This window comes from Rana temporaria, chromosome 5 (genome assembly GCF_905171775.1).
Source record: "Rana temporaria chromosome 5, aRanTem1.1, whole genome shotgun sequence".
Classification (NCBI taxonomy): Eukaryota; Metazoa; Chordata; class Amphibia; order Anura; family Ranidae; genus Rana; species Rana temporaria.
The window spans coordinates 170,713,504-170,726,751 of NC_053493.1; the positions used below are offsets into that span (position 1 = coordinate 170,713,504).

The 13,248-nt window shown below is 40.4% G+C and overlaps 1 protein-coding gene across 1 annotated transcript in view; it reads right to left on the reverse strand.

Annotated features, from left to right (window-relative positions):
* The window catches only part of LOC120941161 (polycystic kidney disease protein 1-like 1), a 249,593-nt gene that overhangs the window by 21,250 nt on the left and 215,095 nt on the right, over nt 1-13,248 (reverse strand). The window contains exons 44-46 of the mRNA XM_040354447.1: nt 12,969-13,103; nt 6,971-7,210; nt 2,079-2,243 (exon numbers count right to left, since the gene is read on the reverse strand). Of these exons, the coding sequence (XP_040210381.1) occupies nt 2,079-2,243; nt 6,971-7,210; nt 12,969-13,103 (540 nt within the window). The remainder of the gene's footprint in view (nt 1-2,078; nt 2,244-6,970; nt 7,211-12,968; nt 13,104-13,248) is intronic.

Consider the following 13,248-nt stretch of genomic DNA (forward strand, 5'->3'; position numbering starts at 1 on the left):
GCTGGACATGGGGTGGAGTTAGGAGATATACAGTAAGGTTAAAGCCTATATTGACCCTCTTCCCTGCTTGATGTGCTGTACTGTGATGTGATGTAAGCCTCTCAAACTCCTTGTCAGACTTCCATTCACTTGAGGCTGTTCTTTCTAAACATCCAATAATAAGAATTCTTCATCCTCCTGCATCAAGTTACTAATGCTGTGCTACAATATATCAATTGACTCCTCCATACCAGCTTGTGGGCAAAGCCAGGAGGAGGAAGATGAAGTCACATTTAAAGCTGCTGATGAAAATGTGATGCTCTGTGTCTGGAGGTTGAGGAAGGCTTAGTTAGCTACTCCATGACCTTCTCTGTGTACTCTGGCTGTATAGCCCATCACACTACCAGAAAGAAAAGGCAGATGTGCCCTATCTTTCAAAGGTGTGACCTGACCACCACTTTGTCCTGCTGAAGCAAAATCTGCTTGCAGGTGAAGAATCTGTGCCTCTCTCTTTTTTTTATGTCACAATGTATAGTATAAGATTTCCTATCATCTGTGCCCAGTCTTGCCACACAGAGTTAATCCAGTTCTGAGCAATCCTCTTTTATTGTTCAGTGAGAGAAATCTTGTTTTATTGTTCAGTGAGAGAAAACTTTAGTCAAATCCTCCCCCTTGCTGTGACAGGTTATTTACATATCTCATGCACTAGCCTGAGACAGGCACATCCTGTGTAAAAAGTTCACAATTCACATCCCCCTTCCCTCCTCTCCTCTCCCTTCCAGCTCTCCCAAGATTGGCTGCATTTATTGTGTTTTGACTGGATGTTTCTCATCATGGGGTGTGATCCACAGTTCAGTGTGACGAGAAAATGCATGTATAGTGAAGTGAAAACACAGAACAGAAAGCAGAATATACACAGACAAAAGGAATCGAGGAAGGCAAGTCTAAGGGGATTCTAAATCTTAAAGAAGCATCTTGCCTCGATCCCCTATACTTTAAAAACACCGATCATTTATTTTCTGCCAAAATTACATAAAAACTTTGAAAATCCACCCGGTCGTCCGATCGTTAATGGAATAGATTCTGTAACATCCAGGTTAGGCCAATATTTGTATTTTCTTTCTCGTACATCACGGGACACAGAGCGGCATATTCATTACTATGTGGGTTATATGGAGTACCTTCAGGTGATGGACACTGGCAATCTCAAACAGGAAGTCCCCTCCCTATATAACCCCCTCCCATAGGGGGGCTAGTGAGAGGAGAAGCTTGAGTGATCTGATTGTTATATTGCAGTGTGTGTGTCTGAGGTCACCTGATCACAGTTGCAACATCAGGTTATTTACATATCTCATGCACTAGCCTGAGACAGGCATTACTTTTTAATTCCCACCCCCACTCCTTTTCTGAAGTCATGTGGTTACTTTTCTGGATTTTGACTGGATGTTAGTGATCATAGCAGAATTTAGTGTAAGAAATGCACAATAGAAAATGCATGTTGACAAGGGGAGTGTAGAGGTGGGCGGGGAGTCTACTGACATCAGGACTCCACCCAGCAAGCTCCAGACAACAGATCTACCCACAGAATCTGCAGTTTTTCAGTTCTTATAACAGACAGAGGGGAGACATTTGACAGGCAAGTATACATGCAGGAGGCATGTATATCCTTATAGATCAGCACTATGGCAGTAGTTTAGAAAGGATGAGAGTGGGTTTACATCCACTTTAATACAGGGGATATATTCAATATTTTAAAAACTTTTTTTTTACCTATATAAAAATATATACAATGTGAAAAAAATAAAATAAAATTACCTGTACAATATAACACACGCCAAAAAGTTTAAAATGGGCAGTTTAAAAATGTACTTTGATGGTTAAATAGTTTATCACATTCCCCTAATTCATCAACAGTATTTTGCTGGGCTATCCCCTAAAATAGGGGGCGCCTACAGGTAAAGGAAAAGCATTCACAATCCCATGTCACTAGAATAAGAAAACATTGAGCATAACTGCCAACTAAACAAATGCAGAAATGATTCCAAACTTAGAGGGTTTATTGCTGCCATGTAAGTCATTTGGAGTATTCGGTCACTTACATTTCCAGCTATAGAAATGCTGTCTGTGCTCTTCTGTCTGTGTCGATCAACAACTGAAAATATCAATTCTCTTGCATGAGATAGAACTTCTTTAAATGTCACAAACTGTTTGCTGCGATGAACTTTTTTAGAATATTTTGCCACTGAACTGAGGACTCCTTTTAACTATTAAATATATAAAAATAATGTCAATCAAAAATAATAATAATTAAGAGGCCAATTGATCAACATAGACAAAAATCATTAGTAATTACATATCTTTAAAATGGTTATGTACTTTAATTGAAAACAGTGAGGGAAAGCATTGGTTCTGTATTATCTAGATATTATTTACAGCAAATCAGGGGAGCAAAAAAAGTGTTATTTCTGCAATGAATACACCTGATGGTTCTGTCCCATTCCTGACAAAGGAGAGACATTACTGCTCCAAAACGTGTCCTATATATCCATAACAGCCTTTTATTGTCATCCACTAACTATATGACCGACTCTTCATTTCAACCAAGAGATATCTGCCCCAGGGAACCCGAGATGGAGTCAGTAGCCAGCCACCTACAGCGAACTGTGCTGGTGCCTCTCACTCTACCCAGGGTATGATAACTGCCAAGAGGCAAATGCACCAGGGAATCTACCATGGAACCTACATGTCTTTTTCAGGCAGTCATAATGTTATAGTATGATCACAACATAGGGAGTTAGCTTTTATTGTAAAATATTTATGAATATAGGCCCAGATTCACAAAGGAGATTCGACGGAGTATCTCAGATACACCGTCGTATCTCAGATACACCGTCGTATCTCAGATACACCGTCGTATCTCTCAGAGTATCTATGCGACTGATTCATAGAACCAGTTACGCATAGATATCCCTAAGATCCGACAGGTGTAATTGTTTTACACTGTCGGATCTTAGGATGCAGTACCGGGGCCCGCGCTGGGGGGAGTTTGCGTCGTAAACCAGCATCGGGTATGCAAATTAGGAGTTACGGCGATCCACGACGGATTTTCGCGTTCGCTACGTCGTTTGCGTAAGCCGTCCGGGAATACGGAATTACGCTACGCGCGTCGCCGTTCGAAAAAATGACGTCACGTCGCGCAAAGCACGTCGGGTAATTCAAAAGGTATTATGCGCAGTTGGTCCGGCGCGGGAGCGTGCCTAATTTAAATGGCACACGCCCCTTTGAATTACCCGGGCTTACGCCGGAGGCCGCCGGCGTAGTTTTCATCGCAAGTGCTTTGTGAATCAGGCACTTGCGATGAAAACTTGCGGCGGTGTAACGTATCTACGATACGTTACGCCGCCGCACTTCTACCTGAATCTTGCCCAGGATTTGAGTATATAGGTAAATTCAAACTATACAATACAGTACACTTGAAATAAGTTCTTTATATCTTATATATTCCAGTGGTCCAATAACCTTAAAGCATAGATATAAAAACCAGTAAAAAATTCCAAAAGGAAAACACTGCGCTAGATATAAAGGTGAATAAAGATGTGAAATAAAATTTAATTGCATGAATCAGCTGCCAGTACCAAAAATTTGTGATACAAAAATTAATAAACACGTGGAATATAGGGTACAGCGCTCATGAAAATTGAAAATAGATTCTGATGATAGATCAATCTATATAAAACCGTGCTGACTGGTAAGTGATAAAATGTATTATCACAATAATACAAGTGAAACAATCAATAAGTGACACTGAAATCACCGATAGTGAACACAATAAATGAAATGAAAAAATAAATATGCAAAAGGAAAATTCACACTGATATGTGATGAGTGAAAAAACATATTGAACCAATCCGCATGGAAAAAAGAGTCCCAAAAGAATTAATCCAAATGATCATCAATAGAATGGGTAGAGGGATAGAATAAGCTACATCCACCCGGGAGTAGTGTTGTAGTCTCCTTACCCTGTCTAGATGACCACTATGATGGTGGTCTCTGCAAACATGGGGATTTTAGGTCTCTCTCCGGGCCCTCTGTGATGTGTCTGGGGTGCTGTCTGCTTGTCTCAAACAATTAGAGAAAGAAAGAAGACCATAGCATAATACCAAAGGCGTATTTAATTTAGCCAAAAAAGTATTGCACTTACAAGATTGAAGATGACAGATAGCAGTGTACATGTATCCAAATGCGATGGAGGGCCGGCGGCTTCACCTCCTTCTCCTGCTCGTATGCGCTCCGTGCTTCCTCATTAGGAACATCGTGATGACGTCAAGTATGCAAGCCACGCGTTTCGTCACCATGGACATCGTCTGGGATTGGCTGCTCAGACGACGTCCGTGGTGACGCAACGCGTTTGCAGAGTCCACCGTCATAGTGGTCATCTAAACAGGGTAAGGAGACTACAACACTACTCCCGGATGTCTACTTTGGTGGATGAAGCTTATTCTATCCCTGTACCCATTCTATGGATGATCATTTGGATTAATTATTTTGGGACTCTTTTTTCCATGCGGATTGGTTCCACATGTTTTTTCACTCATCACATAGTGTGAATTTTCCTTTTTCATATTTATTTTTTCATTTCATTTATTGTGTTCACTATCTGTGATTTCAGTGTCACTTATTGATTGTTTCACTTGTATTATTGTGACTTACCAGTCAGCACGTTTTTATATAGATTGATCTATCATCAGAATCTATTTTCAACTTTCATGAGCGCTGTACCCTATATTCCACATAGATATAAAAACATTTTCTATTCTGGTTGGTGTTCAATTATTTAAATATCAGATTAAAATAAGCAAATGTAAAATGCACTAACAGGGTGATAACCATACATTATTCCCCTATATCCTAATAGAAATTGCCATTACTCTCTACCTTGAGGGAGCAAAAAAATGCACTAAAAGGAAGATGTGCCATGGAAGAGACTCCTGTTTCTGAAGATTTGCTAAAACACTGTTCACACTAAGGCATTAAAAAGTACTATATAAGTTACATAACTAACCACAATTTCAGTAAAATAAAACACACCATTCTAAAGTAATGTTTCTAGGATCTAGCACACTTTTGCTAGTACAAGTAAAGTGGTATTAAACCCAAAACCACATAAAAATTTGTATTGCAGCTTACCAATCACTAGATGTGGTGACTGCATTCGTTTTCTTGGACAGCAGCATTGTGTCTGAGGGGGAGGGGAGTGTTAGATGTACTAGCAGATTTAGATACACCAAAAAATTGAAGCCAAACTCCAGCTAACACTTTTTAAAGTGGTTGTAAACCCACTTTTGTCATTTACACCTACAGGTACGCCTACATTAAGGCTTACCTGTAGGTGTTAGCAATATCTCCTAAACCTGCAGGGTTTAGGAGATATTCGCCAATGACAGGCACCGCTGTCTACGGCGCTTGCGCCGTAGACAACAGCACGCAGGCGCACTAACAATAGCTGTCCTAAACACGGCTATGCCATGTTTGATGGCTCTTGCGCGCATGTGCGGCGTGACGTCATCGCCGCTCTGGCCAATCACAGCGCCGGAGCGGCGATACGGGAAAGTAATCTCCGGGAGCGATGGATGTGGCGGAGGGGGACACGAGGACGGCTTCTGGTGCTTCGTTCTAAGGTAAGTACATGCATAATGAGCTAGTATGATAGTCATACTAGCTCATTATGGCTTTGTCTTGCAGGTTTTTTATTTAAAAAACAAGTTTAACAGGGTTTACAACCACTTTAAGCTGTTGCAGAAACAGTTTTTCATTTTGGGATAAAGGTTTTATGTAAATAAATAAAAGCTGATCATTGTAAGCACCCCTGTTAGTGTTAACCAGTTGGTTTCAACCCTCTACATCTGCAGGACAGCTTGTTCTTTTGAAAAACGACAGACTTAATGGCTGGATCACCAGGTGCAAATAAAGGAAAGAAAGCCTGAAGAAAAACAAATGCAGTCATCACATCTAAGTATTGGTAAGCTGAAAAATAATAAATATTTGCTTTTTGGGTTGAATACCATTTTAAAGCTGTTTAGCCGGATTCAAAAAGACTTACGACAGCGTATCAGTAGAATGAGTATGAATGAGTCCGAATGCGCGCCGTCGTATATTTAAGCGTATTCTGGAAACCAGATACGCTTAAATTTGGCTAAGATACGACTGGCGTCTCCTACGCCGTCGTATCTTATGTGCATATTTACGCTGGCCGCTAGGGGCGTGTACGTGCATTTACGCTTCAAATATGTAAATGAGCAAGATACGCCGATTCACAAACTTACGTACGTCGTTTACATTAGACATACGCCGGCGTAAAGATAAACCACCAAAAAGATGGCGCAGCCCATGCAAGGTATGGACGACGGAACAGCCGTTGTATTTTACGTCGTTTGCGTAAGTGTATGTGAATGGGGCTGGGCGTAGGTTACGTTCACGTCGAAAGCATTGATCCAACGTCGTTACGTAGGGAGTATTTGCGACGTGATTCTGAGCATGCGCGCGCATGCGCCGTACGAACGGCCCTCATTTACATGGGGTCACGGTTAATTTAAATGTAGTCTGCCCACTACATGCCTATTTTGAATTAGGCAGGGTTACACCGGGTCATTTGCGCTACGCCGACGTAACTTAGGGAGCAAGTGCTTTGTGAATACTGGCCTTGCCTCTTTATTTTACGTCGGCGTAGCTCAAATGAGCTGCGCTACGCCCGCTTAAATATATGCCGATGTATGTGAATCTGGCTAGTTGTCGCTAGTTTTAAAGATAAAAAGCTTCCAGAAAGCTAAAAAATTAGATGTGTCAATTGCAGAACATCTTTCAGCAAGGGTCATTTGTCAAGCAAGGAAACAGGTAAGTACTGTTTGCTTAGAAGGGAGATCTTCTTTTCATTACTTAAACATTGTGAGAGTAGCTTTAAACATTTGTTTTTAACTTGGGCTTCTATACTTACCAATCCAGTCCATAGAAGTATAAAAACAGAAAACAGTATTCCATATAATCCAGCCACCCAGGCTTGGGTACATTTGACCTGCACGTTAAAAATATTTATATGTTTTGATGTGTGAATTCTGAGGAACTGTGCAAAGGTGGTCTGGATGCACTGTAGCACACTAGTGAAAGGATAGTGATCAGAGGAAATGATTGTATGTCCCAGAGATGAATAGCACAGCATGGACACAATCCCTATGAGCTGCAAAGAAACAAGAAAAATGGATATAGTTATTTATCCATTATTTATGTATTTATTACAGGTACAATTTACACAGCGCTTTATGTATATATTTTACATTCACATCAGTCCCTGCCCGCAAGGAGCTTACAGCCTAAGGTCCCTAACTCACATTCATAAACTAGGGCCAATTTAGACAGGGAGGAGTGTGGGAGGAAACTTGAGTACCTGGAGGAAACCCATGCAAGCACAGGGATAACATGCAAATTCATTCAAAAAATAAATAAAAGAAATACAATCCCATATACACAATCCTTCACCCACAGCTGATCCAGAGGAAGGCATAAAAAAACAGCAAAACATGCTCCAATTTGCTCCAGCAAAATTCCTTCCTCATCCCCTGAGAGGCAATCAGATTTTCCCTGGATCAACGTTACCTATAAATGTTAGTACCCAGTTATATTATGTACATTTAGGAAAGAATCCAGGCCTTTCTTAAAGCAATAAACTGAGCTTGCCAGAACCACCTATGGAGGGAGTCTATTCCACATTTTCACAGCTCTTACTGTGAAGAAACCTTTCCGTATTTAGAGATGCCATTTTTTCCCTCTAGACGTAAAGAGTGCCCCCTTGTACTCTGTGATAACCTTAAAGTGAATAACTCAACACCAAGTTCACGATATGGACCACTTATGTATTTTGTACATGTTGATCATATCTCCCCTTAATCTCCTCTTCTCAAGAGGTAAAAGATTCAGTTCCTCTAAGACAGGTAGTGTCGTGGTTGGGATTCGAACCAGCGACCCTAGTGCTGGTCAAGTTCAACCTCTGCAGCTTTGGTCCAGGGGACCTAGAACTGTAGAATTCTTTCCAATGTAGCCACACATGAGACCCCAAGGGCAGTCAGCTTAAAGTGGTTTTAACACTCAAGGTTTTTTATCTTAATGCATTCTATGCATTAAAGTTTTACTAAACCCAGGACCCAGCATTCACCATATCTGGTCTACCACAGTACACAGAAAGTGGAAATGCAATAGTTTTTGAAATACCTTTTTTCATCAGCAGTTAGTGTAGTCTTGTGACGTCTATCAGTGTCTGGTTAAAGATTGTAGGAGGAGTTTTCCTTCTCCCCTAATTGTCCTATGAGGCTGCATGACCTCTCTGTCTGGACAGTGCTGATTGGACCTGTGCTAATCACAAACACCCTCCCAAGATAAAAAACAAACTCTCGAGCAATACACACCAATCTGAGCATGTGCAGCTTGTCCCCTAGCCTCTGTTTTATCAGGAGATGGATTGGGGACAGTTGAAGCAGGGAAGGATCAGAGAAGACAGGATCAAACAGCCTTTTTACACAATGCAGAGGATCAACCTCTAATTTTCCACAGTGAGTGTAACAAGCATGCTTTACTTCATATACAGATTGATATTACTGTTGTGGGTTTAGTAACACTTTAAGATGAAAATCCTTCTGTATGCAGCAGCCCCCCCCCCCCAGCCCCCCCTAATACGTACCTGAGCCCCATCTCGATCCAGCAATGTGCACAAGTGCCTAGGCCCTACAGGATTCTCCCTTCTGATTGGCTGAGACACAGCATCAGCACCATTAGCTCCTGCTGCTGTCAATCAAAGTCAGTTAGCCAATGAGGAGAGAGAGGGTGCAGGGCCGAACTGTGGCTCCATGTCTGAATGGACACACAGAGCAGCGGCTTGGGTGCCCCCATAGTAAGCTGCTTGCTGTGGGGGCACTCGGGTAGGAGGGAGGAGCCAGGAACGCCGACGTGGGACCCGAGAGGAGGAGGATCCAGGCTGCTCTGTGCCAAACCACTGCACAGAGCAGGTAAGTATAACATGGTTGTTATTTTTAAAGAAAAAAAAATTAGACTTTAGTATCACTTTAATTCTCGGGATCAGTAATATATCTCTTTTAGCCTTCAGCTATTACAAAGTATTACTGGATATTAGTTACAGAAAAATCAACTAGTCCTTTTTTAATTTTTTTTTTTTTTTTGCTATTACTACTTTGCATCTCATGTTTTCCAACTATTTACTCCAAGATATATATTATTAAAACATTTATTTTTTCATGAGTAACTTGCATCCCTTGTCCTTTGTACAAATTACATTTGTCAGATCTTTTTACTGGCCTTAAAGGTATTAGAGCATGTTCTTTACGTCAACTTTACATGTCTGTTCTCCAAACTTAAAATATCAAATGTTTCTAATGTTTCACTGTAAGTAAGATTTTGTGCCCATGTATTAATTGAATTACCATATTTTTAGATGCGATTTATACAGATGCAATACCATATTATTAATATGTATGAGGTAATGCTATTCTCCTGGCCATTTATCTGAGAATGTTGTCATTTTATCAAAATCCTTCTATAACAAATTAGTATTCTGATCATTTTTGATAATTCTACAAAATGTGGAATCGGCAAAATGTTTTATATTTCTATCTATGTCACCCCAGATCATTAATAAACACATTGGAAATAACTGGGCATGGCACTGATTCCAGCAATACACTGTTGCTAACCTTAGCCCATTTTTTTTTTTACCCTAGTAATTTAGGGCCAGATTCACAGAGATCTGCGGCGGCGTAACGTATCGTCTTTACGTTACACCGCCGCAAGTTTTCGGCGCAAGTGCCTGATTCACTAAGCACTTGCGTGTAAACTTACGGCGGTGTAACGTAAAGCCGTCTGGCGCAAGCCCGCCTAATTCAAATGGGGCGTGTACCATTTAAATTAGGCGCGCTCCCGCACCGAACGTTCTGCGCATGCTCCGTGTGAAAATTTCCCGCCGTGCTTTGCGCAAAATTACGGCGCCCCGACGTGCGTTACGTCGTTTCGTATTCCCGGACGTCTTACGCAAAAAAAAAAATTGAAATTCGACGCGGGAACAACGGCCATACTTTAACATTGCTGTTCTAAATGTAAGCCATGAAAAAGCAGGCTTATGTTTGCGACGGGAAAAACCGACTAGCGACGACGTAAGAGAATGCGACGAACGCGCGTACCTTCGTGGATCGCCGTAAACAGCTAATTTGCATACCCGACGCTGGAAAACGACGCGAACTCCACCCAGCGGCCGCCGGAAAATTACACCTAAGATCCGAAGGCGTACAAAGCCGTACGCCTGTCGGATCTTAGCCAAAAGCCGTCGTATCTTTGTTTGTGAATTACAAATAAAGATACGACGCGGCAAATTTGAAAGTACACCGGAGTATCAGCAGATACTTTTTCTGTGAATCTGGCCCCTAATCCTTGCATGCTAAACTTCTGTACCAAGTAATTTTGAGGAACTGTATTGAATGTTTAATAATTGTAATCTTCTTATTTCTAGAATGTTTACCAGGTTATACATGATACTGCATTTCCCACAAAAGGCAACCCACTTTACCTATGGCTATTGAGCTAGTGCAGTGTGTGACATATTCATGTTAATCAGTATGTACTTTTATTACTAGCTGCCCGGTATGTGCATCATTCATGCAAGAGTGCCATCTAGTGGCTAATTAACATTACCTTGTTTTTGTTTTCTACCTGTATTTTAAAGCAGAGTTCCAGGCTTTTTTCAGTTTATTAAAAGTCAGCAGCTACAAAAAGTATAGCTGCTGAATGTTAATAAACAGACACTCACCTGTCCTACAGTCCAGCGATGCGGCCGCCTAAAGTCACGCTCCTGTTCCTCTCCTCTCCACTGCGCCGCCATAGAAACTGTGAGCAAACGTGTTGCGCTAAATATGAAAACATTTGTGAAATGTCTCTATATCACTAAGTGATATATACCCAACTGGGTACAAAGTGGAAAGACAAGCTAAGTCAGATCCACCGGCTACGGTAAGAATATTTAGTCATACCATACCCACCCGAAAGGAATTTCCATGTGATGGTATACACGGTTATACTTTATCTTCACCGTTACTCTTCACTTTATTGTGATGGACATTTTCACATGTATTGTTTTTGATGTGGACTTATTACCTTAACAATAATATTTTTCCACTTTGTACCCAGTTGGGTATATATCACTAAGTGATATAGAGACATTTCACAAATGTTTTCATATTTAGCGCCACACTTTTACTTCCAACCACTTTAGAATTCTAGTCACATTCTTGAATAGCAGCTCACTTCAGTATTTTTTTGTTTAGGACTAAGTGCACTAATTATCTTTATCCACATAGAAACTTTGAGCACTCGGCCATGACAGCTTGCGGCTTCACGGCCTGGCACGCACTGCACATGGACGAGTCACGCTGCGTCCTCTGAGTGGACAGGCAATCTTCTGGGACCTGTGACATGTCCCAGAAGATTTCAGAGAGAAAGGGCCTGCCTAGGGGAAGAGGAGGAGTTGCCTAGGCTGCCTCAAGTCAAAAGCAGGAAGTGGGACAAAAAATCCCTCTCAAAACTAAGCACCCACTCCCCCTCCCCCCCAAAAAATGACATGCCAAATGTGGCATGTAATTTGGCGAGCAGTGCTTAAAGCGGAAGTTCCACTTTTGGGTGGGACACTGCTTTAAACAAATACACGCACACGTCAGCTTGACTGATTGGAATAATTTGCTAAATGCAAATAAACGGTTGCACTTTGCAAGATCATTTTCCTCAGAGCTTAGTAAACGTGCTAGTAAACACGTTCAAGTAAAATAAAAACACTGCATTTTTGCTTGCATGTGTTTGGATGTTGGAAATCAACAGATCTTCACATCTGGGTCAAATTCCCATTATAGTTCAACTTCCTTTTCAAAGTGAACAGCATATTTACCTTACTAAAGCAACCCCATTGAGGTCTGTAAACAAGCTTTTTTTCAATAGAGTTACAAAAATATGCATGTTCAGTTTTGGTGGAAAGAAGATTTTTTTTTTTAGCCACTGTGATGATATCACATGGGCTAAAAAATTGAATAAATACAGCACTCCAAAGACAAAGAAGTTACCTATAAAAAGAAATTGGTCAATTTAAAGGGGAGTGCCTAATTAGCTGGCCACAAAGTAAAAGTCAAACTACTCCAACATTTAATTATTTAATCAATTAATTTTTAAGCGGTTTTTAGCGCACAGCCGTGCGCATAATCTGTTCTGCCAGTTAGTTAATTACTGATGGAGCGGGCCGATTTGTGGTTTCTTTGCCTGCATGTCTATTGGCGCATCGCCTTACACACAGGGAACATCCATGATGAGGGAACGTTAATATCTTCTGATATTTGTTTTCTGGTAGTCTACTTTTGCATTACTATTTATATTTTCTTATTTTAGATTATACAGCGACAACCTTGCTTGACCCTCGCCCTGATGAAGAGGCACTACCCCATATAAGCCTCGAAACGTTGGCATATCTGTCTTTACATTAATAGACAGCTCTCTTAGGGGGTTTTCTCTGCACGCATTTTTTTGTCGCTACTATACATTGTTTGCTGTTTTGTCATTATTATTGTTATTTTTGACGTTTTTGATTTTTGCATATCCGGATCTGCATGTCCTCCCTTTTGGTCATTTGGATGCTTTTACTACATTTTGTAACTTTGGCCTTGATGTGTTGTTCATTAATAACAACACTGAATACAATTTTATACTTTTTGACAATATAACTGTTTATCAATCAATCTTTTACTTTATTTATAACCAGTCTCCCAATCTAAAAGTCCCACCGAGGAAATACACCCCAATTTTTGGGGTACACAAATTTGTACAAAGTAAAAGTCAAGCCTGAAAATGTTGCTAGTCCTAGAGTGATTATTCAAGGTATAATAAGTGAAGAATATACTTACCATGATAAATGTTGAGTTGGAGCAAGAAAGGTGAAACCGAGCTATACAAGGAGCCATCATTCTATAATAATGTAGCATCTTTAATAACTTAATTATCATCAAAAATAAAATGATCCCATGCAAACGTCGAAACCACTATAAGAATACAAAATAATCATTATTAGGTAAACTGATTACATTTTAAATGTATTTTACTTACGGTATATATTTTAATTGTTTATTACATATTAATATTATTCAAAATTAAGTATTTTTGATGTTGGTTCTTCTAGCCAAAATA